The sequence below is a fragment of the Varroa jacobsoni genome, unplaced genomic scaffold (genome assembly GCF_002532875.2).
Source record: "Varroa jacobsoni isolate VJ856 unplaced genomic scaffold, vjacob_1.0 scaffold_1376, whole genome shotgun sequence".
NCBI classification, from domain to species: domain Eukaryota; kingdom Metazoa; phylum Arthropoda; class Arachnida; order Mesostigmata; family Varroidae; genus Varroa; species Varroa jacobsoni.
In genome coordinates, this window is record NW_019214278.1 from 165830 (window position 1) to 192293 (window position 26464).

The 26464-nt window shown below is 40.8% G+C and overlaps 1 protein-coding gene across 2 annotated transcripts; it reads left to right on the forward strand.

Annotated features, from left to right (window-relative positions):
• Positions 1 to 2386: 2386 nt before the first annotated feature.
• On the forward strand, positions 2387 to 22731 carry LOC111269303 (tubulin alpha-1C chain). 2 transcript variants are annotated; one of them, XM_022848772.2, is made up of 8 exons: positions 2391 to 2559; positions 9390 to 9506; positions 9747 to 9852; positions 12986 to 13287; positions 14746 to 15008; positions 18307 to 18571; positions 20366 to 20529; positions 21980 to 22731. In XM_022848772.2, exons 1-8 carry the CDS (start codon positions 2557 to 2559, stop codon positions 22107 to 22109), a joined length of 1350 nt encoding a protein of 449 aa, XP_022704507.1. In that variant the 5' UTR covers positions 2391 to 2556; the 3' UTR covers positions 22110 to 22731. The 2 variants fall into 2 exon arrangements, with proteins under 2 accessions (XP_022704508.1, XP_022704507.1); XM_022848773.2 differs by lacking the exon at positions 20366 to 20529 and having other exon boundaries at positions 2387 to 2559.
• The last annotated feature ends 3733 nt before the right edge of the window (positions 22732 to 26464 follow it).

Consider the following 26464-nt stretch of genomic DNA (forward strand, 5'->3'; position numbering starts at 1 on the left):
CCAAACAAGAAATAAACCTATATTTCGATCCCTATCAACGCCTTACTTGCATATAAAATGCCCTAACGTGTCTACCCTTTAACAGTTGCGCACTCTTGGAAAAGCTAGCCACTACCATCATATGTTTGTAGTTGTAAAACCAGCACTTAGTTAACTTGGATAATGAACAATACGGTATACGGGACCCGGCCAGCTTCTTAAGCGCTACGATTGTCCGTACATAGTCACCATGTATTGCTGCTGATCAGCCCAGCATAGCAGTGACGCAATGTACTGTTGCTTTTACGCCCTGAAAAGGAACTCGCGTAGGCGGACGTAGACAAAGAAAGGGGCCGTCTAAGTCAGCCCAGTGCCGATGGCCGCTGGCGGGACCAGTTCCGAAAACGTGAAAAATATATCGGGCCTTTGAAAGAAAGAGCCCGTGTCTGGCTTTTGACAAATAAGACCAACTAGATATAAAGCAGTTTCAGAACTATGCAATATACTTGTTAGTTAAATATATAGATATAACTGTTGATGACAATGGGTCACCTGAATAAATCGAGACGCTGCTTGGAACGAATCCAAGTTAATCTGCTACCTATATCAACGGTATTTTAGAGATGAAATCTGTGTTTTCTTATCCAATTAAACAAAGTAAATCTTGCTAATCATCACTATGTTTACGTTATATAAGCCCCAGACAGCAACGGCCCCAGCGTACGGATACAAGGTACAGTGAAGGCACTCGGATGAAGGGCCCCTCCCCAGCGTTCAGGCGATACCAAGCAGTACATGCTAACTTAGAGTAGGGTCAGGAAGATGACAGCTGGCTAGATAAACTAGTCTTCAAGATATCCTAGACCTAAATACATCAGCTAGTAATGACCAACAAGTAGCTACATGACAGTGCAAAGCAAACGTTGCTAATAAATTATATAAATAACCACCATTTAAAGTTTAGATCCGATCTGCAGTCGCTGTGTCTAAAAAGAAATATAAATAATAGCTATGCATACGCAGATGGTTCCATGTTCAATACTCACCTGTCGATGTAGGCGAGACTGGTTTTCGGTAGACTTTAAATAAACATTTCGAGTTTAGCATGCCGAACCGCACCAGCAGTACATCAGATGGCCAATCACCTGGCGGAATAGTTACACAGGGCCTCGTTTCAACACACATAACCAGATTGAATTACGGTATAACAATATATATATGTATAGTATGATAAATAGCCTATGAATATGTCACTGTCTGTATTCAATGGAAAATATAACAAAGAACTATAATCTAAATCCAATTTTTACTAAAATTATATATGCGACGCTGTCTGCTTTATATACTACTGCCGTTGAGCAAAGATGGCCGACAGTGTTATTTTACATTCTTATGGTAATTTACAAGAGTCACTTGTGTGAAGGGCTAGCGTATTGAAGAAGATTCGACTATTCGAAATGCCCTAGTCGTATGAAGGGCAAATTTGTAGCAAAAATTTGGCTTTGTCTCCTTGTAACTTTAGGACTGGATGTTTTGTAAGCATGGACAGCTTCAGTTCATCCATGGAAGAACTGCTATGCAGAGGTAACTGTCATGAAGTGACCGCTTTATGAATCGTCACTCGGTCAGAGGGTCTCCACTTAGGAAGCTCTGGATCCGTCTCGTTGTCTTACAAACGTGCTTGTTAAGTTGTGGAATCAGGTACCGTTTATAAATAAACAACATGTGAAAAGTTGCCAAGTTTTAACTTCGCTGTAATAGAGCGTTTAACAACTGTACAATTAATGAATTGTTTCTTCAATGCGTTGCGAAACACGAGACAATGGCGCTCGATCAGAACATTTTTAATGGACCTTTAAAGTGATCTATTATATTATTATTACGACTACTACAATTGTTTTATAGTTTTGTGCTAGTAACGCTCATTAAGTGAATATACTGTGATGACTTCTCCTAATTGTTACCTGAAGCATATTGTTTTAACTGCGATAATTGTAGCTGACTTGACCAGCTAAATGTTTTCATTTTGATATAAGAGTATAGCCCTAAATGCGCCCAATTGTGCGCTCCTACGACGTTTTACATGGCGCAATATAGACGTTTGCAAACCTGAAGTTCGTAATTGCCTTCGCGGCACCTTGGCTTGCCATGCTTTCAGCTACGAGTCCCGGAGCTGGTTCAGATCCAGTTGGCATATAGTTCGTATACTTTGTACGCTTGTGCGTTACACAGGTCCTTCTTCCGTGATCTGATCCGTACGTGTGGCGTCAGTACCAGAGAGTGCGGTCCGCCGTTGGCGTAGCCATGGCTGCGGGTAAGGGAGCTTTGGTAATCCTTATCTAGTGCCATCGCGAACTCTCTTCGGTTTTCGCCGTAGCCGTTGCTGCGCGGATAAAAGCGATCGCGTCTGTAAGCGTAGCTTTACTGTGTATCCAGGGTGCCTAGAAGCCCTACGGAGACCGACGGACGGATTATCATATATATATATATATACATATAGAGAAATAGCTACATATCTACCGACTCAATATTTTTTGGTGAAAAACTTAGCGGAACTTTGGAATCCAATCAACAACAATGGTAAGTGTATATTGTGAACATTTCGTTATTGTGTAAGTTTTGAGCAATGGGAAAATCTAAGCGTCTTGAGTTCGATGACAGTGTAGATCTCGTGCTAAACTTAAATATATACTCAGATGTTAATTTTTTAGCGTGCAGATATCACGGCTAATATCTAATATATTTCAATTAGTTGGAAGCGAAAATTGGTGAGTACTTAAAAAACAAACCCATTTCTGGGGTGCAATATTTTATTATCTGATAATCAACATTTGTTGTCAAATCGAAAACCTATGAACGTACTCTAAATTGCATTTGGATTAGAGCTGAGTACCTTTTTGTGGCTGATAGAAAACGTTAATTTTAATGTAAAAATCATGGTGAATATAATGGCTAGCGTGTAAACCTCTGACTCGTACAGAAGGACATATCCCAGCCTTGTTTTTTTTTGCTATTAATTTGGCTGTTTTGAAAATAAATGCTGCGCTGTGCGTGACAAGCCTAAGGCTTCCTATATTCATCTATTAATATCCGCTATATATTTGTTCCAAGTTATGTGGATACCAGATGTTGTGATACATGCACCTATCGTGATCTGGGCCCTTGTGTAGCCCATACATGAACACAGGAATTAGGCTTCCAGGTAAACCTTGTAAAACAACATGTGGGAATTTGCTATACTGGTCACATCCGTCCAAATTAGGCATCTCTCTCTCTCTCTCTCTCTCTCTCTCTCTATATATATATATATATATATATATATATATATATATACGAACTTAATTCGTTTCGCCGAATGAGCTGTTCGTGTCTGGTACTTTTGGTAATTTGCCGTGACGTAAACGCTTCATCTAATGCGTGAATGACTACGTAGGAAGATACATCGCACGACAACGCAGTGTTTGTTACAAATATCGTTAACGATTATTATAAAGGGTCAACTAAACATGCATAGCAAAACAAGCTATAAGTTTTTGGTGTTATTATGTTTTTGAATTGGTCCCGAAGAGAAAAGAAACCGTGTATTATATTATTAACTGTGTACAGCTGCAATGTATAACAAATGACCATTGAAAATGTAAGTAGAAATAAGGGATGGTATCGTTCCTTTGCAGACAGCACGAACCGGACCGATTTTCAACCCGTTTGCCACAAACAAGAAAATACCATAGAAAAACTTTTTTTTTTCTTGATAAAACTAAAATTTTTAAATATAGACACCCTACTAATAGGTTCTCTCGACACAGTGTGGGCCGTTTCTGTTTTTCGCATCTACGGCTGAAACCTTTGTACGCATCACGGCAAGAATTAAGTTAAAACTTGTTGTTAGAGGAATGGGTTTGGCGTTTCCGTACTCCCACATAAATAAGTAGTGCAACTCGGTTATCGTTTGCTCAGTTCCGTTGGACGGAGCTGCCACACGCTAACACTAATCAAACGCTATGATAAAAACGTCGTACGTAATTGACGACACGCCGAAACTACCCCATAGATACTATAGCAGCTATAGGAGCTGCCGGCACATGAACTTCCGTAGAACGAGTAATTTGCTGGATTGCCTACGTAAATTCGACTTGATAAAGCACTGCGTTTTTACCACGACGTTTTAGAAGACGTCATCGTCTTATCGGCACTACCTGTGGGTTGTGCTAATGGTTTAGTAGCTCAAACACTCGCGACGGCTATTTTAATGCGTGGGTTTGACTGCTCGATTCAGTCGTCTGCTAAACTTTCGTGGTGACTCGACGCTGATATTGCGGTCGCCGCTGCTGTTACTCGAACGACGGCAAAGTTGGCTGGTTTATTTTTTAGTCGTCGTCCGTTTACCTCTGTACGTTGACCGTGGTGCTCCAAATACGGCGCACACTATATGGCCTCCTCTGCTTTTATTTGAAGTCCCAACTCGGTCCGGTGGCAATATTTGACGTGCATACCGCCTTCGTTTCATATTTGTAATGGCTGCGAAATCATAGATGACCTTGCAGCCACTGCGGATGTTATACGCCGATAGCTCTTGCTCAGAGTCAGCCGTGAACAGTTTCAACGTTTACATAGAGTAACACGACTGCGTCTTACCGTAGATACGTCTATGTATGCAATATGCATTGTTTGCTAGCCTTTGTTTTGCCGCTGATCGAAATAAACTGGGTCAACGAAATCCTGCCCAACTGAACCATCAATATAACAAATTGCATCAGAAATGCCTGTACAGCTCAATATAATTCTCAAACGTAGTTCTTGGTACCATAAATAAAATTCAACTCTATCTATAACCATTGCTCACCCGTGATAGAGGGTAAAAATGCACGACTAGGTCTAAGCGGTCGAAATATTAGCTTTTCTACATAATTTACACATGATTCTTGTATAATTTCAATGGTAATCGATGTAATGTAGAAACCGTTTGGTGGATCAGCTTCGTTGAGGTTATTAGCCTCGTTTTTACTAGGCAAAAGTGTTAAATATGGACATAACTAAAACGGACCAGTTTTAGGCCACCTTCATTATTCGTCGTCCGTCGAGCTTTGGACGGCCATCCGAGCAATGAATCAGCCATGCTGCACAAATATATAGAATGAAATGTACTGAATTAAAGCTGTAGTAAATTGATAGACACACATTGATCTGATTCTTGATATTTAAGGCGATAGACATTGTGCAATTTATGCCGCGGTCGTTTTGATGGTGAAAAGTTTACGTCCTTGTAAATGAATTCAGGTATACATAATTGAAGGTAGATTCATTCCTAATTTACTTTCGCGCGGTGTCACTCTCTGCTATATTCGTAACAAATAATGGTAGGAAGATGCACGATTTGCTCGCTTCTCGATGCATATAGGATGAAAGAGTGTAATCATTAATGTTCGTATAAGGTCACCATTATTCAAGGTTATTAGGCCACGCGTGGCCGGCATGTACAACTAATATAGCCATCTCTCATCTGCCTAATTGTTTGTCTGCCTATCGTTATACATGTTTTTATAATGCTCGCACCAGTCACCCTGCTACTGAGTCAGCCATTAGATAGGCCGGCGGGGATGGCAGACGATTGCCGCTTACGCAACGCTCGCCAGCTTAAATTACTCTTGCTGGAATCTGACGCCGAACGATAGCATTCGTAAGGCCACCTATAAATATAGGCTCAACAACACCACCACTATAAATATTTATACATCTAACTGTTTTACTATGATCATGCGAATAATGCGAAAAATTTTATTGCTTTCAAGGGGCAAGCAGATGGTCGGCTGTGGTACAGGACTAGCCGTAATATATAACACGCTTGATCCAAAATGGGTCGTTTCTATCTTATACCATATGCAATAAGCTGGCGACATAGTTAGTTCTACCATAGCTACTATCGAACAGATAGATATTATATATATGACCATAATAATAAAATAATTATTATTCAACTGCTTTCGGTTGTTCTCGTAGAGGTGATGTGATGAAAATGTCCGCTTACCTTACAACATATGAACTATACTCTGACCCGTAAGCGTCAATAGGTGCTCCAAGTCATCCATATATTTTTATCGAGCTTTTGTCCATCGCGTGGCATGATCACCAATAATAAAACTCACAAACGTTTTGTGACACTCTGGTCGAATATCTCGATCATGGGGAAATATTTTATACAGCAAAGAAGCCTGCCGACGCTATATATCTATATATATATATATATATATATATAGCTGTAGATACAATTGGGCTTTCATGTGAAGAAACTTTGCGATGATCAGCAGACCGACAGCACATGAACGAAGGTAGATCTGCTGCCTGTCCTGACAGCGTCTTTAGGCCAATAGGGCAGGCGGACTAACGGGTTTACAATGTAAAGCTCTTTTCTTTTTCTCGGAAGCGTGAAAAATCGGGAGGACACTTCTGGCTTGCGGTCCCTTAGCGTGCACACGCGTACGCACCATAACTAATCACAGGGCACCCCATAAATGCCTTCATAACCGAACTCGAACGCGGCACACTCTAGCATAGTCACCGTTGTACGTGTATCTGTATGATAGTCGAACATCCCGTGTACTGGCACAGTAATTAAACTATCCCTAAACATAATGTTATACAATTATCTTCTTCGTGGCACACTACGTATAAAAGAAAGCAGAGTACAACTTAGGTTTGAAGTCGATCACAGCGAGCAGAAGTTGATCGATAATATTAAGGTATAGGTTTAGGTAATAAATGCACATACGAGCGGTTTTCGATATGACATTAACATATCGCGTGCGTGCTTCGCGCAACAACAATGGGAAAAGACAAAAAACATCGACCGAAATGTGAAATAAAAACATTTTTCAGAAGTGAGACCTCTGAGGGTTTTTTCGCACATCTTACTTAAAGAGCCTGTCCCTCGCTTTTGCTCTAAAAATAGAGCCTAACCTTAGGCATTTTTTTGGTAATGGAAAGAATATCCAGAGCATAGTTATGAAGCTAACGAAACATATAACCTCTAGTCTCAATGATGTTCAGATAAGCAGTACAAAAGCGCGTAGTAATATATACGACGAAACTTACGCTATAAGCAGAACTCAATTAGCTCACTCGATGTTGTCCTAAACCACATAAATATTGCAGTGCTTTTCGAGAAGAGGAGAGAATGATATGGGATTCTTTCTCTCCATCGTTACATTTGAGAAAAAAAAGCCTGCATGACCATATCATTCAATTTTGGCAGTATTGTCCTGGTCCAGTTTACGACGACAACCACACATCTATTACGATACGGTTATTCGTGATATCTTCATGAAGTTAGGTCTTTCTAGTGATCGTCTTAACGCAGAGCCATCGAAGTGTATAGAGCTTCTACGAATTTCTGGGGTCGATGACGTTTATTACGGTCATACTGTTTAAGAGGTTCGACAAGACCCTTAGAAACGGAGCTTTGCGCATTCATAGCGTCCCTAGATCCGGTTGGAACGATAGACTTGGCTAGCATGATTACCACACAGGCTTCATTGAATTTCGCACCACTGAATGGAACATCTCACGTCTAAGAGGTCTGTATCCAGCATACTTACAAGCGACCACTTTCCGTTGATCACGTCATAGTTTTTGTTTTAGGGACTATGTGTCGCCCTGGTGAGACGAGTCGAACCCGCGTTATGAAGTCGAATGGGGTCTTCAATAGTGTCACGTTGTGGAAGTAAAAAGGAAATAGGCAGATGGCGCCAGCAATAGACTTTTAGGGTAACGTATTGTTGACGTCACTGTTCTACATTGAATATATATATATATACATGTGTATATATGTTGACGGTTTACAAGCGATTGGGAGCAATCGTTTGAACGAGCCTGAAGGTCGGCTTAGACTCCAAGTAGATGGCCTATTATCGCTTGTCGACGAACTCAACCGGGTACTTCAGCAACTGCGATCCTATGCACAGTCATGTATGTGTTGAAACGAGTGTTATTTCGATAACATTCAGCACCTGGACGTGACAGAAGTTTTTACTCGCCAACTCCCGTAAGTACTATGATGAATGACATAGCATAGAATACGAGGTATTACGTGAAACACAAAGAATAATGAACAGCAAGCGCTCGAGGCATGACCTCGTTGCATCAGCTACAAGACTAACAGCGGCACTGCTATAAGAAGATTGCTTTCTAAACCAGAATATATCCTGTGCGCAATAGTCTGTCTGTCTGTCTGTCAATGAGCCAATAGTGATTAAATATAGAAATCTTTGTAACAGTGACGTGAAAATTATTCGGTGTGAATTTTTACGTGAAGATGAATGATGAGGTCTTTTCAATGATTTCACCAGCGAATATAGTGTTTGTTTATATGCATTAGCAAGATAAAATGCCGCGAAGGCCAGAACTGTTTTGACGGAATACGCGCTTCTATTATACATGTACATACATGTATGTATTGATATCGTGCTGCGAAATCTGTTACGGTATTAGTCGTCAGCGGGAAAACTGTATGAAAAACGCGACAGAACGTGATCGTATACGTCACACTTTAGGGCTGGATTTTTCTCAGCGAAACGAATTCGGTAGTGACAGCACCCGAAGCCCGCGAACCGTATGTTGTCGATCACGTATTGTCCTCTGTGGACGAATCAATAGGCCCGACGCGTCGCTAAAGGCTCGTACCGGTCGGTGGTCAGGGGTGTTTGCAAAAATGTAGCCATTTTTAGCCAAACGAGTACACTGCCTATGATAAACAGATTTCTGAAAAGCAAAAGTATGTCCGAAAAATAGGAGCCACAGATAATATTTGTTTGATAACCCGTGTTTGTTCCTTCGACGATGAACTTTCCAATCGTTATTTCAGTTTGTACCGTTATTTTCATGAAGTGAAATAGATATTAAATAAATGAGTAAATTAAATAAACAGGTATTCGGTGTAGTGAATATTTATTGACTGCATTACGTTAATGGCTTATCGCCAACCAGTTTGGTAGGCCAAGTATGAATTCGCGCATAGCCAAAAAATAATTAGGTTCAAACTACTTCTACCCTAGGTAATTAAGGCGTTCTGAATATAATAGGAGGGGCAAAATTGAGCCTTTGTATAAGTAAACTGAAAGGTCTAGGTCCAAGAGAAATCAATATCGATTAATAGGCCAAATCAAAGCCCTTTAGATATTCTTTCTGCATGTATGCAATGTATATGCTAATCCGAACGTTCAGACTGGTCGAGTTCTGAATGGTCGGTACGTCAGCATCTTCTCTTGGAACGTCAATTTAATACTATTCTGGCTGACTGATCGTACCTGAGTGCTGATTAGTATGAAAGCAAGCTTTTCACAAGGCTTTTGTCTTTTAGGTCGTAGCTACTATACTTGCATGCAGTGACTCTATGTTTTGTTTTCGTTCTTTTTCAGCGCGAGTGTATATCAGTCCACATTGGTCAGGCTGGCGTACAAATTGGAAACGCCTGCTGGGAGCTCTATTGTCTCGAACATGGTATCCAAGCCGATGGGCAGATGCCCTCGGAAAAAGTATGTGTTGAGGGAAGTTATGTCGGGAAAGCAAAAATGAGATTGCTTATTATTTAATTTACTAGCAAATTCGCTAACGAGTTGTGACCGAATGACTCTTTTACATCTAATTCTATTCTTCGTTTCCGCAACAATTGATTCGCTGCTGGGTTATACCTAGACCTAAATACGTACAGGAGTCTTAAGTAAAGAATATGTATGGGCATTGACCACAGCTATGCGTCCACTGTCATTTTCCAGGTGTCTGGAGGTGTAGATGACTCATTTTCGACCTTCTTTTCGGAGACTGGCGCTGGTCATCACGTGCCACGGGCTGTCTTTGTCGATCTCGAGCCGACCGTAGTCGGTAGGCTTAACCGTTTTCGCTTTCGTACTTCTCTAGGTTATCCCCATGAGCTGCATTTGAGTTTGCGTCTCGCACTATGCTATTACACTATTGTATCTGATATCTTACGTTTGTTCTATTATTTATTGTTTAAAGATGAAATTTTTTTCCAATTCTTGCTCGCCATATTTATATCTAAAATTTCTATCGCTCTCTGTTGTAACGTGCCTACTAATGCGTTTTGCTAGAATGTACCTTAAATTATATTTTTAGCTTGTACTATACATAATATCAGCTATGAGGATAATTTCCGTCAAGCTCTTGACTTGCAAACATGTGTACGTGTTGACGACTCCACGTTCTTAGGATACATGGCGAGGATGGCGTCATTACTATAATAAGTTTACGTGGGCTGTCAGCTCTAATTTGTTTCTCTATAGGTAAATTTTCTGCATAAAATGGTAAGCTTGTGCAACGATGATTTTCCTTTTGGAATATCAGTGTCGTAATAATTTAGTTTCACTAGGCTGAATTGCCTCTGCTAGAACATATGTAATCATATACGACTATTACTGATTTTATGTTTCTATATGTCGATATGCTGGTAGCCTTTCGAATGGGGGCCCGTCCCTTGGCAGCGCACTTTTGTTGACAGTGGCCGCAAGACCCATAGCTCAAAACATATATATATTGGATTCACAGTGAGGACCCTTTGCAAGCCTTTTTTTTTTCTATACGCACCTGTGTAGGGGATTTTTGTAGTTAGTTAACCAGCGGAGTTAAATGCTGCCGACACAATCAGAGAAGGATATCGTTTACAATCGTCGTGAAATTTTCCTCAACGTTAACAAGAGTTAAAGGCAGATGCCTCTCCTCTTCCCAATGAAGCGTGTCATGCCAGGCTTTCTGTTCCAACAGCTCGCAGTTAAGTTAAGACGCATAGACCGCTTTTCTATCAGGCGTACGTGAAGCGTCGACATTTTTCCAATTTATATATATATATATATATATAGGAGTGCAGCGCGGAGCATCTAAATGCAGATGTTTACTTATGAGTTGTTTCTAAGACTGAATTTGACAATAATTTTGTTTGTATGTCTTTCAGGCTGATTCACCTGGCGTAATAGGCCGATTGTTTGAATGTAATAGAATGCCTAATATCGATCCCGGTCATAAAAGTTTCGCCACCATTTACCACCATTATAGTTTTGATTGGGAAAATATTATTCGTATCATCCAGAAATACCTTTCTAATATTTACTGTAGGTGAAGCAATACTAGGAGATATAAACTTGCAAAGGTGTCATTCAAATACACTACAGGCAGAAACTTTGGGTGGGAAAAAGAGTGGGTCATAAGTCCAAAACGTGCCTCAACAAGACTAAGCAGCTAGCATTAGATTTCTAGCAACCCAATTGATAATTGATATTCCTCTGTCTGAAACGATCGTTAGTTTCGATATAATAAACCTAAGTGTGCCAAGAATGTTTTTTTCAGCAATTTTCATAAATGTTCAAGTACTTCAAATTTAGGCTCTATCGGGTTAGGTTAACCTCATAAAAATCATCTCGGGATATTTAGGCCGCATTTATATTAGGCCGGGATATATAGGCCGCATGAAAACTAGCAATTTCGGACAAGAAAGTCTCTAATTTTAGTAATAGTTCGACCTAGCCGGAAGTATTAGACGCTATCTTATCTTCGCTCGAATTCCGGAAACGAATGCTGTTATTCGCCCAGGAGCAATTTGTTATTTTGTTCTAAAAAAAAAAAAAATGGCTTTCGCCTGATGGCAAGATTTACGGATCAAAGACAAGAGGCCCACCAGAATTTTTCCAAATCGAACTCACCACCCTATATATATATATATATAAAAATTCTTATATGTGCTCCTGTACACGTAGATAGTCATGTATTGGAGTGTCACGGCATGTTTACTTTCTACTGCTAAAATTTGATTCCCAAACCAGCAATAATTTTTCCTTTTGTCTTCTCTGAAACGCTACCAATCTGTGCTCAGACACATGAAGGGGCGTTAAGTTGGATCACAATAGGATTCAGTGAGCATGCTACCTGATGAAGTGGGTCAGTAGACGGATGTATATATAGAAATTAGTACGCGTTCCTTTTTCACATATGAATGTACAGGCGCGTCTGTTTATGAATGATAAAATGATTCGAAAATAAAGATAAGAGTACGTGTCGAAGGTGAGATACGAACGATTCTATAAACATGTTCAAAATCGTATGTATTGCTCTGGCGTATTCAGAGCGCAACGCTCTCGTACGTCTGAATTATTACTGGAATAACCCTAGAGAGCGACACTACCGAACAGTGTTTTTTTATTTAGCTATACCTAATTTAACTAGTTACTCATCACTGAACATGTTCTTGATTAATTGATACATTTATTAGAGAATTTATTAGAATAATGTGCTACCTTACTAATATCCATATAAAAAATCGGAACATACCTGTTAAGCAAACGGAAACATTTGTAAGGCCTATACACCTAATTTGTTGTCTAGTAATGAGTCTATTAGTGGAGCCTTGTTGGCGCTGGTTGTTACCTCATTTCTCTTCTACCTGTTAACATCAACTACTTTGAGGGGAAACGTTTTCATTTAATCTTTGATGTAGTAATTTTATTATGATCATTGCGCTGTGTTGTATGTTTGGTGATACCTTACCAATTACCTGTTCACCTCTGTTACTGGCCAAGCAATTATTTGCTTTTAACCAAACGCGGCAATAACCCGTATCCTTATTTATACGTCTCATATATATATATAACGAAATGCAGTATTTATCCTAGGTAAGCCGTGTTAAAAACCTAGCTCAGTGTACCGTTAAGCCTTATTACTAAGCCTTTGTTGGCTTGTTAAGCGCAAACACAAGTAACATTAACGCGGTATTTCCACTAAAACATTAAAAACGTCTTATATATGCAATAGTCATCGGTAACTGTTATAGCACCTCATATGTTACCAGCTGTATAGTAATTGTTTCACTGCTATCCTAATTCCTGCTGCGTTACATAATATGGTCCATATGTAAGTTCTATTTTCAGTTGTACTTATACCAAACCTGTGAAGTTTCAGTTGCTTTTTCTTCGTTTTGTTAATACGTCGATACGTGCTTCTTCAATTGTAGATGAGGTTCGTACTGGTCATTACCGTCAATTATATCACCCTGAGCAACTGATCTCTGGCAAGGAAGACGCCGCTAATAACTATGCTCGTGGCCACTATACGATTGGCAAGGAAATTGTCGACCTCGTCCTCGATCGAATCCGCAAACTGGCCGACCAATGCACTGGTCTTCAAGGTTTCCTCATATTCCACTCGTTTGGCGGTGGAACCGGATCCGGATTCACATCTCTGCTCATGGAACGCCTCTCGGTAGACTACGGAAAGAAATCCAAGCTCGAGTTCTCTATCTACCCAGCGCCACAGGTGTGTCCATTACATGGTCTATGCGTGCTACTGCTATTGTTTCTATCAGCGAACGGTCTTCAGTCATTTTGGATTTTTCCTGCTAAACGATGCTAAGATGTCTGATAGTGCTCGCTGTATACGTTAGCGTGCATATTAAGTACACAGATGATAATATACATTGAATTCTGTAAGCGCCCATAAGCAAAAAGAACATAAACGTTGAAGCTCATACCACATAACGCTAAACATAATTATTGACTATATAATTATGGAAAACTATAAGTGGTAGAGGCGCCTAGTCTAATTTTCTACGCTACCGAATATTTTCAATGTCTATGAATATATTGGCGAACACTACGTTTCTTAATGCGCCAAAGGGGCATTTAAATTTCTCGTAGTGTAAGAAGTCTTGCGATACAGGTTTCTGTATTGAGTTGCTTGGTAGACGCGTTTGGCCTAGATAGGCTCTCAGTTAGCAAAAACACCTGGGAAATAAAACAAATCTTTACTTCGCTGAACGAATAGGCAACAACGTTGAACATATATGACACGAACCATCGTTAAACAAAATGCTGGACCTGTTTGAAAAGGCAATACCTAAACGGATTTCACAACAATTTAGAGGTTTCTATCGGGCTGAACGCACTTCCGCGTACGTGTGGTTTGCTTGTTCGCAGTAGGCACCTCGATAACTTCTCGGTACGAAATGTTTTATATATTTCGCAAGGTTGAAAACATTGGATTGCCTCTTGAAGGTAGAACTTAACTCACACCATATAAAAGTTTCGCGGTGTTTTTTTATGGTTTGATGGCATTCTAGCTCCCGCTGAAAGGAATCCCATGATTTATGGAAGAGTTTTTGGGTTCCACTCAGGAATCCGGCAATATCATTAGTAGTGCGTCAACTCTTAATAGTATTACTTAGAGTACAATCGGAATCTGTTAAACGAACCTTCAAGACAGAAGTAACATATGTAGGGTGCGCCATCTTCTGTCGCGTTCAAAAAGAGCTTTATAGATACCTAGATGAACGACTAGCACATGAGCTGTCCGCGATGAAATCACGGTCAAACTGGTTATTCTGTATGCATGGAGTCGAGTACGTCTACTTTGACGGGCGCTGACCTCTGCCCATGGAACCCATGCTGTTCTCAGGAATACCCAATGATTCTAGAACTAATCAATTGAAGAACGTTTATGATTAAAGGTCATCGTTTATTAGGTGCACCTGTAATGGGAACGACAAGGTCTAATATCGTCGATCCGCTTTATAGCCTTTTTCCTTTCACACAAGTAATATCACAAGGGTGATTTTTGCGTTCATGAGTACGCGTCATGTTACTTCGGCATTTATTTTATTAGCTAATATAAAACTAAGTAAGAGTTGCTGCTGTCGGAGTATCGCGTATCTATTCTAGACCACAAATGCGTTGAAAAGAAGCATATTTGTTTTTATTCCGGTGACCTTCCTCGCAGGTGGCAACTGCTGTCGTGGAACCATACAACTCAATTCTTACTACCCACACAACTTTGGAGCACTCGGACTGCGCTTTTATGGTGGATAACGAGGCCATCTACGATATCTGTCGACGTAATCTCGACATTGAACGGCCAACTTACTCCAACCTGAACCGTCTGATCTCTCAGATCGTCTCTTCGATCACGGCCTCACTTCGCTTTGACGGCGCTCTAAACGTTGATCTAACAGAGTTCCAAACGAACTTGGTTCCCTACCCCAGGTACGCGTAGTTAGGTATTCCGTGTATATAGACGGTGACTACAGCATGAAAATGCATTCGCAACTATATTGTATTTTTTTTTGGAGCCCTTATAACATGTCACTAAAAAAAAGATTGATCTATTAACGTTAACGAGCGATGGAGATCCAACTTAGAATTGAGGTTTATTTCTGAGGTATTATGAACTTAGTTGAAATTTCTTTCATTTAGTTCTAAGCAACTCATTAGTATATTCCTCGTAGAAAAAAAAATTTATTTTACGGACTGAGGACTGGCAAAGAACTGCTAAAATAGTAGCTTTTAGTTAGATAATATTGGCGATTTTCTGTCCGACTGGTTTATCTGATTTCAGTTGGCCACATACCCACTTGTTGTTGTTGCCCCACAAATGCAAATGCATGAAGAACCTGAAACAAGTATCTACATGAATCTGCCTTAACCATCAAATCTGTGTTTCTCAAGTCTTTATTGTGCCAGTACATATTATATCTGGTAGTCTCGATGCGTACCCATTCCGTGTTTCTTTATAACAAGCTGAATGAGCTAGTTGAATCGCACTCACGCAGTATCATCAAGGAAGGCACATGTGCTGTCGTTGTTCTTTTTGTGTGTATGACGCTAGTTTTTGGCATAAGAATTGGTAGCCACTTCATATACTTGTATATGCGGGTTTGCCCGAATGCTAACTCGCCTTAATGTGGTCAGTCACGCGGAGGGAACTCCGCCGAGTTAGCTCGTCATAGGCCGCTAAATCTTATAATGTAGGCGTACGGTTTGCCAACTCAAGACCTGATGAAGGTTGGTGTTGGCTAGGCATTTGCTTCACCATTTCCTATGTACGGAGTAAATATTTACCCTTAGCAGCAAGTGGGTTCTCTTCCATCTGCGTTGTTTATCTCCAAGAGCTATTGCCTGACAAAAAACGGCAGCTCGGTTCACCCATTACGAGGTGTCTCTTGGTGACCCTTTTTATTGTGCAGCATTCTGAGGGCTAAATCGTAGGTGTTGGTTAGGTAAGCCGGACCAATCAAGGAATGATGAACCTGTACGTGAATTATGTGCCAACGAGCAAAGCGATGGTACGGATGGAAGCGTCCATAGAGACCAAAAGACTAGAGGTAGGCCTACAACCCTAACAAAAATACACGTGATGATTCCTTCGGAAAACATATAGGGCGAAATCACCCAACCTTCTGTAGAAATACTGTTAAATTAAGAAAAGTAGGACGATACTTTCAGCCTGTTTCTTCTATGTGGACAACTACGCCACTTACTGCCGCTACTCCAGCCGCCTTTAGTCCTTTCCAATTTATAGCGGCTTGCAGAGCGTTTCATTTATTACTTAAGAACAGCAGACAAATACTAACGCCTACCTGTTTCCCCTTCGAACATATGTCTGTCTCGCGGGCAAATGTTTGGACGACAGATATCCTATATCGACATTCATGACAACTGACTTCTTCTAAATTTTTTAAGCATAGGTTTTTAGGACTACACATCATAAAAAAGGCAGCGCTCGACTCGTGCATGGTCTCACCAGCTCGCCGTCCTACTGGAGTCGATAGAAATTATGCTAGAAACAAAATCTTGCTCCTACAGATCAGTAAATTCACTCGTGACCACTGTCTGCGCCGAGAATGCCCTACGTATCCTTTACTCCAACTTTCACCTGATATCCCCGATTTAATTCCCTATGGTTTTCATAATACCCTCTGGCTTAAACGAGTCGATGTGTTTATCAAAGTGGTAAACTGAATACGCTCCCAAGTGACGCGTTCCCTCTGCCGAAGAGATTCAAGCGCATTTCGACTGTGTTCAAGAGGTTTGTTTCCTACAAACTGACCATGTCACCGGCCATCGAATAACACTGAGTAAAAGACGTCAACCTACGGCTCAGTATGTTTACGTAAGTCTAACTAGAGGGCTCTCTGTTTCTAAGCAGTTGTACCTTTACCATCAATGTCCATGAATCGAATCGGTGTCTTGTACCTCACATGTTACCTATGATGCCAAATTTAATACTTCGAATTTTACAACAGCTGCGTTGAGCTTAACAAGCTTACACTTGGATTACATTGCCGCATACAGATATAGAGGTACTCTCGTTGCAGGCCAACTAGCATTACATACTCTTTCGACAACATATGTCATGGCCTACTAAGTGTTTCGTATTAGATAATACGAGTTGCTTCGGGTTGGCATTAATATCGCTTGAAAATATTTTATTCAGATTTAAAACGAAACCGTTTAGAGATGATTAAGTTTACGGAAAATATTCCTCCATATATTACAAGATTCTTATGTATTTATCAAATGTTTTATTTATTTATTAAATGACTTCTGCAAACTAAGCCAATTGCTTGAGCTAGAGTTGCGTTATCGGAGAAGAGGGCTAAATATGAGTCTTTCACTTTTGTTCTGGGAACTTTGATTTATACTCCTAGTACCATTTATGGAAGCAGTTAACAAAATCGTTGCAGAAACTGAGCAATACCGGCACGTGGATCTATTGTGTCGCCAAGTAAATCATCATCGACCTTTAAACAATTTTAAGTTGCTTGGAAAAAAGTTCGCATTGTAATTCCGTCTAACAAAAAAACTGCAGAGATACGACGAAGTCGAGCGATTTTGAAAGTGGTCGATGCCTGATGACGAAAAGTAGACCACAGACAACAGATTGAGGCCAAAGAAGGTGATAGTACGGGCATGGTAGCACTAGAAAGGAATCGCCGCTCGTTATGAGTTGCAGCCCTTCGGCGAAAAAATTAACTCGGATTTCTACGGCCAATAGTTACCAGGTTCTAAGATTACAACAAAGCACTGAAAAAAATCGAGCAAAATTATTGAAAAGGGGAGGCCGTGTCTTTCGGCGTGATAATGCCACGACACACATCTTTATTTAGCCACCAAAAATTCAGAGACTTTGGATAAGAAATCGACATGCATTTGCTGGATCTTGCATGATCAAACTATCATTTGTTTCGGCCTCTGCAGAACTTCTTTAGTGGTGTTCCTTCAGCATCAATGGGACTACAGAATTTTTTACTGAAACCGCACTACTACTATGTCCTACTATGATGGGATCATAGTGTTACTAGAGGAATGACTGAAGATCACCGATCGAAGTTAGTTTAATAATGTAATTCTAAAACATAAAACAACGCTCGCTTAAGGACGAGTTTTTGACAACACAATTATCGTCGCTATGTGCATCTGTTTGGTGTGTCCGGTTTGCGAGATGACCTTGATGCTTTTCATTGACCTTTTGTTTGGTATGACTTGATTGCTTCGCCAATAGGATCCATTTCCCGCTAGTGACTTACGCACCGGTGGTGTCGTCAGAGAAGGCTCATCATGAGCAACATACGGTTGCCGAGATCACTAACGCCTGCTTCGAGCCTGCTAACCAGATGGTGAAGTGCGATCCACGCCATGGCAAGTATATGGCCTGCTGCATGCTCTACCGCGGGGACGTTGTGCCGAAGGATGTGAACGCTGCCATTGCTGCTATTAAGACGAAGCGCACCATCCAGTTTGTCGATTGGTGCCCTACAGGATTCAAGGTGAGAAACAGACCTGTTGTGTATGTAACAATATCACCCCATCCATGCCCCGTTTATTCACCAACAAACCTATTTACGTGTGATTAGAAACGATGTAGACAACAATTCTTGACACGATTTATAGGCAGAACTTTTTGATGAGTTTGATTATTGTTAGAGTATGGCACTACCATTCAGTCACGTTTTACTGAAGAAATTTATTCCTCAAAAATTCCTCGAAAATCAAGATGAGAAACAAACATGTTACACATGTAACAATGTTATTTCTGCTATTCTCTACGTTCATTTCCTCTGCTGTTAACACAGAACAGACCTTTCAACACCCTTACCTGTCATTGGTAGAACTAATGTAGCAACAAGTCTTCCAAGTGAGCCAACGTACCGTCAAGGTGTAAACCTACCTCACGTTGCGCAATCAAGCTACATGCTTAATTGTCTCACAAAAATCAAGAATTTCTCTGACTCCACGGTATACATGGCCTGCCGTTTTACAGTATCGTCTTTATCAGCTGGCCGTAGGCGCCCGCAGCACCTCATCCGCGTACAGAAAAGCGCCGTGCACATATCTCTATAGCTATCGTGCATGCCTGTTAAGTTTATATTTCTAGGACTTTTTTGGCACCGTCCTTGAGGTCACCAGCGGATCGAGGAAACATCTTGCCTTGCTTTTCCGTTTTTATCCGGGTTGCTACCTCCATATCGATTCGTTCAGCCCACATGTTGTGTTCTCGGGGCTCCGCACAGAGATGGATAATAATCCGTGGGCAGAGTTCCTGGATTATTTTGTCTATGCCCCTTTTAGGCGCGACTAAAACGACTACAGCCTCGTATATATAAGAGCTTGTTGTTGGCTCTTGCCGCACTTTGTCTACAGGATCCCTAGCTCGTACAGTCGGTCGAAGAAACAGTATATTTCTGTCTGTTTGCTAGCAGCAAGCCCCCGATAAAAATCGGTAACTACTGCACTTGCTCGTGTCCTGGTTAATCATGTTTGTCCTTGTCATGCTTGCGTCCTACAGGGATGTTCGAATGAATCTAAGGTAGGTAAATGACCATATGTCGAAGATACTGAGTCGAGATATAAGCGAGCGTAGTTGAGTATTTAGAATCTACTTACTCAACCATTCCATATGTTTCCACCAATACTCGTGATAACGCAGCGTATTGGTGTATTAAATTTACGGTACGTCCCGATTCTAAGTCATCCAAATTTTTTTTTTATTGTCATTACATCTCAATATCTTTTTTTAGAAGAGCGCTGTAATTCATGTAAGATATATGCATCTGTTGTGGGTAGGGGGTGCATAGGCGTTACTGGTACGTTTTTTAAACGTCACTGAAATACGTCCATGCACAACATCTGTGTGAATGCATGAAAAAATCATCGAAACTTATTACTAAAATAACGACACTCGATTATGCGTTACGTTCAGAATATACGGTATAAGATTTTCATAAACTATGGCTATTATCGGGACCCATTTTATTAATTATTACTAATTACTCTTACTACACGATATAGAATAGCAATGTTGGCGAACAATAATTAACTTAGGTAACTTAATAGTTAGGTTGTTATTGGTAATAACTTAATCCGCTTAATATTCTATTTATGCAAAAAATAATAATTACTATATATCTGTATGCGAATCGATAATTAGGAGATATAAAAAAAATCAAGTAGTACCTTTATTGGCTAATTTTCATACATTGGCCGAATATTACATGGCCTTTTTGGTGTTAGGAGCTTTGTCTTATCCTTATTTGATATTCTTTCGTGTTCTGCAAAATCAGGTTGGCATTAATTACCAACCCCCAACAGTTGTTCCTGGTGGCGACCTTGCCAAAGTGCCTCGAGCAGTTTGTATGCTCTCCAACACCACCGCGATTGCAGAGGCCTGGGCTCGTCTCGACCATAAGTTCGACTTAATGTACGCCAAGCGCGCCTTCGTCCACTGGTATGCCTCCGTTTTTATAACCCTTATTATAATCAAAATATTCAAATAGGGTTTAACGATGTTCTCCCTATTTGCTTTATTTAGAGATATTTGCCGTGTCCTTGGATTCGCTCTATTCCGAAAAACAATACGTCTATATAGATACACATCCGCACTTATACACAGAGACATGGCACCTAATAAGACGTGTCTGAGTACCAAGGTGTATACAATACATCTGGACTTATCGTACAGGCAATCTGCCAGCTGGCTTTCACTGGCCTTTTAGACGTCTATCCGCTTTCCTAGCGGTCCAGGAGGCGGAAATCGCCGGGCTACGTGACTATGCCCACAAAGGAGGCATCTAAGGCCAGCAAGCTACATGGAAGAAGTTTGGCCGCCGTGAGAAAAATCCCTTGTTCACCTCTTACAGTATAACTCTATTGACACTGAATTGATCACGTGAAGCCACCGGAAAGCCAAGCCTATTTCCGCCTGATGAATGATCTGTTACTTATTATCCTCATTTCGTTGCTTTTCTCATACCTTCTTCGATTCGTGCAAATGTAGCCAGTTACTTAGCCCACAATCTCAGCTACTTTAGTAGAATAGCGTTAGTGCAAGTTCCTATAGAGATTGCTGCATGACTGTGGCGGTATTAACGGCCGTCACGCCGGATCCCATCTTTGAACCCTGCTTAGGTAGCCGTAGAACTTGCGAGATAGCAGCACTGTCAAGCTATTACGGCCTACTTTAACGTCGGAAAACACAGACACCAAAAACATATACACATAAATAAGGTAGCTTCGACAATGTTCGATTCGTCTGAGTAAGAACGTATTGTAAAGAGGAATTCGTCTAATGATTTATTTGACCGTGGGGACGACTAAGCGTGTGCTTGAAATTCGAGCGTATGTGACGTATGGCTATGTAGTGCATTGTTTGCAGACGACCGTACTTAGCAAACAGTCAGCACATACGTTCATTTTTTACAACGAAATACTCCTTGAGTAGTTTGTCCGTATGATGTTCTAATAACACAACCCCCTTTATTAACATCGTCGCCGTAAGTCCGCTGTGTGCGCCCCCTGTTGACATTTCCGAAGTTCGAGCTCCTAGATATATCGGAACAGCAAGCAGATTTATAATCCCATCCTCTAGAGATTTTTACGGTAATCTTTTAAGAACTCCTGGCTAATTAGCCATTCTCAAGGCTAAATCACTAAAACTAATATCAATGGTCGATGTAGCTTTACTGGAGTAATACAGGTCATGCAGCTGTGACCACGAAACAATTTCCCTTACGGATGTACGGCGTATAAAATCTGCGTAGCCATCGGCAGTTTTCATCCAATGCAATACCTCTTATAATGATCGCCTCAATAAATCCATCTATTTATATGTACTGTATATACGCAAACTGCTCGAATACTCAGCGCTCGTATGTGCTAACTATTTCGCCTTTACACAGGTATGTCGGCGAAGGTATGGAGGAAGGTGAGTTCTCGGAGGCTCGCGAGGATATGGCCGCTTTAGAGAAGGACTATGAAGAGGTCGGCATGGATTCCAACGATCAGGGGGATGACGGAGACGAGTACTAAATGTCACTTGCACAATGCGTCGTTCGCTTATATCTTCAAACAGGAACCTACACGCATTTACCTGACTTCACCAGCATTCGTGTCGCGCTTTGTATTTTATTTCTGCTGCGAACTGTTCTAGGGGAAGCTCATAGGCTGCAGTCTTCTTTTCTTCCCTTCTCTAAATTGTTTTAATTATCACGTGGCGATAGTCGGCGGATGGAGAGCGCCAATGCATATTTATTCTACACCCATATGTTTGGAGTAAATCATCTTGTATAGCCTGAAAAGGCTTGCCCGGTCTCCTCCGGAGGCAGAATAATGCAAACGGCCCCTTTCGCCAACGGAGAAATGACGCGGCTTATAGCCATGTGCTGCGTACATCTAGCTACTAGCCCCACCTATGCGTTTACCCACAGCAGTGTTCCACTCTGAACCAAATAGGCCAGGCTTTGGTTGAGCCTATCTCCAAAAAAAACGCTTTCCACTCAGTAATCAGAGTTCTGCGGACTTTACATTACTAAGCTTTATAATATCAATGTTGACGGTAACAGCCAAGATGAGTATAGGTAAATGCGCAATAAATGAGCTTTACGCCTACGACACCCGTTTACGTTGGCGTAGTTACTTTCGCATAACACAATTGGTAGCGTTCTTTCTTCCTAATGATATTAAAGTGTATATAAACATGCTTATATATAGTTAGTTAAATCGGATTATATTTTTAGAATGAATAACGCTGTTTCGGCTAGTTGTTGTTTTTAAAAGCGGCCTGATCACCCGTCTTAAGGTAAACTTAAGTAGGTCGAATGTGAGATACGTAGCCTATGGGACGAAAAGAAGTAAAGACAGCTCTATCTAGTTGTTGATGGATGAATGTTTTCCACATATGTAATCCGAATCTGAACTGGTCGTTTTAAAGATCAGTTCTATGTAGAGGCTGTGGCATATCTGTAAAGGTTTTCTATACGTACTATGCATGCTGACGTGTCCATGAATACGTAATTTTACATATGAGAGTTTTAAATAACTTTCAATTCGGTTTCAATAATTCGCTCGGTCACCAGAAACACGACAACCCAATTGCGTTTTCTGTATCACAAAAAAAAAAACATTTTTAGTGGAAGTAACGTTTTGTTATGGTAATATTAATTCACCTATCTCGTACTGTGCAAGGGGTGCGATCATGTAGGCGATTAGGTACCTGTGTGTTCCCGACCTTGCATAGAAGGCTTACTTAGTTCAGGGCAGCCGATTTAGTACTCCTTTCATTACAAAAACGTCATCCTTGTTGTTCAATTACACGGTAGAGATACGTCGTGGGGTGGAATAATTGGAAATGATCTGCTTTATCTTTGGGACCTCTCGGTGATAAACATGATGTAATCTGGACGGGAGTCCAAGCATTTCGCCAACCCGCTAATTGATCTAAGTGTCATTGATTCCTAAACCTAACCATATTTTTACATCTATACAGACACGTTATCATTTGTGTTATGATAGGTCATCATTTTCAGGCACTCGGTGACTATGTTACTAGGCGTCAACAAATTGTCGGTGGTTGTTGTTAAGTGCTTACTTGTTACTTATACAGTCACCGCTATCAGCGAAATCCTGTGAGTTGTATGTGGTATAGCTTAGTTTACATCGTGCTTAAAGGTCTGTTGTTGTTTTGTAATATCTCATCATATTTACTTAATTTTATTACTCATATTTTTTATACAATAGTGTGATTATTGATAAAATGTTATTAGTTGTCATTGCGACCAATATTAGACAATGCTGTAGACAAATTTTTCTGAAATGCAAAAGCCTTTGAAGTTAGGTTCAGTACGGATGATCGAAAACGCATATAAAGATGCATGGCTTTTTACATCGCCCATAATAGGTCCACGTCAAAGGTACAATGTGAAGCCTGTCACAAACATTACAAAAGAAGATTCGGTTGCAGATTCATAATTTTCTTACAGTTAACAAATTATCTGCAGTTTGTGTGGAAAGCACCATCAAAACATTGGAAATTACTAACAACGCTTATCTAGCACTTCATTCGTAAACCTTTAGCTAGTTTAAATCTTCATCGGCTTATACAAGTACACATATAGTCTAATTCTACTAAATGTATCTGCCTTTTCAATTGCTATGGTCAACGGTAAGAATTTATGATAGAGTCTCAAGCTGTCTACTCAAGTGAGTTCAGAGACAGAAGAACGTTATATAGGAAGAAGGCAGTCGAAAGTTACCGTTTCCAACCGCGAGTCCCTACATGTATGCCCTACGGGTCTTCAGATAGCGGTGGATGGGTCATTGAGCAAGACTTCTTTCGTCAAAGGGGGCCGACCTTTTAGAGTCGGGACAAATAGAAAAAACAATGTGTCGCTATTACGTTCATAGAGAGGCTATTTCGACCTATCGGAAAGCAAACGCAGAAATGTATAAATCTGCATCGCACGGATCTATATGGTTTGTAGGATCAGGTAACGAGAAAGAGGTAAAGGGAGAAAGGGAGGATAGACAGCTAGAAGAACTGCGGGGGCATCTTAGGGAAACTGTGGGGAAGAGGCTGCGAAAGAGCGAACATAAGTGATGGAAAGGTCGAAAGCGAAGCTGGAGGCGGCCGGCTGCTCGAAGGTAGTTGTCGTTATAATATCACCATGCAGTTCTTGCGTCTGGACACAGCCGAGAGGCGAAGAGACACAGATCGACTCGCACCTGTTGTTTTGGAGTAACCCATAAGGGCGCTAGAATAGGAGCATTGCCTGCTTGCTCGGGCTTGCACGGTCAGACTGGCGGTTGATGGTGGCAATTCACAAAACGGAAGAGGGAGAATTTATCCACCAAGTCTGCCCATTCTTCTCTCCGCTGTTTTATGGGAAAGGGGAGTCTGGAGCGGGTACCGATAACCGCGACGGGGAAGTGCGCCGTATCTGCAACAGGTGGTTGAGAAATCCGCTGTTCAACACCACCGAGGATCGTTAGTGGAAAAGAAAATCATTTATATCTGTAGGTGTGTATTTACACGTACACCGAATAATCAGACGGTTTTATTGTAGAAGAAGGAAGTTTAAACCAGTGCGGCGAAGAATCTACTAGAACGCTACTGGGCTACATGAAAATCAATTGGAAGAAATTTGAATATTTCATGGATAATACCAACATTAGCTAATGCTAATCGTATTATAACATTATAATTATATTATAATATTAACAATGCCAACTATTTTTTTGGCCATAAAAGGCTATTGTAAAGTGTGCTGTTCTATTATACGTGGATTGATACCTTTTGGTTTCAATACGGCGAGAGCACGCAGTCTTCCTGTAGAAGACAGCTTGGTGGTCCGTAGGATCGAATCTGTCCAACCCTTTCGTTGGGGAGCTGTCTGTAAAAAGGCTGTCTTTCCTCTTCCTTTATAGGCAGAAATAAATCATAAAGAGGAACAGTCTCCATTGTATTTTAATGGTGATGTGTCTGTCTGTGTCAGCCGTGCGTTAGACGTTACGGGAAGATACCTTGCCAGCCGTCTACTGTAGTGAGTGCCTGACCGCCGTCCGGCAATAACTGAAGCACCTGAATTACAACTTTCATCGATCTCGAAGAGAGCAGTTAATAGTGAAACTATATTATAGCAACCTTTCTACAGATTAAACATGATTTCCTAATTATGCCATTTTACCGTGCTGATTTTATCAAAAATAGAGCGAGAACAACCACTCAGCAATATCATTTGTTAAAACGATTGTTTACCGACTATTGAAGTTTTATCTATACATCAGGCAGAACATAACTTCGATAGTGATTACTTTTCACTTGTGATTTTCTTCCGTCAACGAATTTACTATCACGCGGAAGCAACAGGTATCTTCACATACGCACATCATTTCCGTGGTGTCCAATGGAGAGGGCATTCAGAGGCTGCTGTGTCGGGGCCTTGTGTTGCCTTTGTACCGTGAGATGCTGCTGCTATTGCTGCAGGCCCAAACCGTATAACCTCGCAGCAGGTTACTTCCCGTAAGCGACTGCGGGTGTAAATACATCACCCATCGACGTTACTGCAATAGAACAGAGCTGTTTTTGCGTACAATGTGCCATCGAAAATTGTCACCATAGCAAACAACAAGAGAACGAGGTTCATACTGGGAAGACGACGCAAGAAGAAATTTTCGCATCTGACACTAAATTGCGCAAAACTGCAACAATAACGTCAACAGGAACAGCTCCCTGCAGTTACAACTAGGCCAACTACATTTTCTATTCTAGTCCAATCGTTAAAGCAAGCTTTATAGAACGTCTTTACCCACAACGATTAACTTCCTATAGCGCGAAAAGCCCCTTTGTCTGGTCTCTTGATTAAGAAACGATCAATCGTTTTAAATTT

What these genes read in the sequence shown, in the direction of transcription:
- LOC111269303 (XM_022848772.2), top strand. An exon ending in GGCAGATGCCCTCGGAAAAA is followed by an intron (nt 9,507 to 9,746) that starts GTATGTGTTGAG and finishes GTCATTTTCCAG; the next exon opens with GTGTCTGGAGGTGTAGATGA. An exon ending in CTATCTACCCAGCGCCACAG is followed by an intron (nt 13,288 to 14,745) that starts GTGTGTCCATTA and finishes CCTTCCTCGCAG; the next exon opens with GTGGCAACTGCTGTCGTGGA.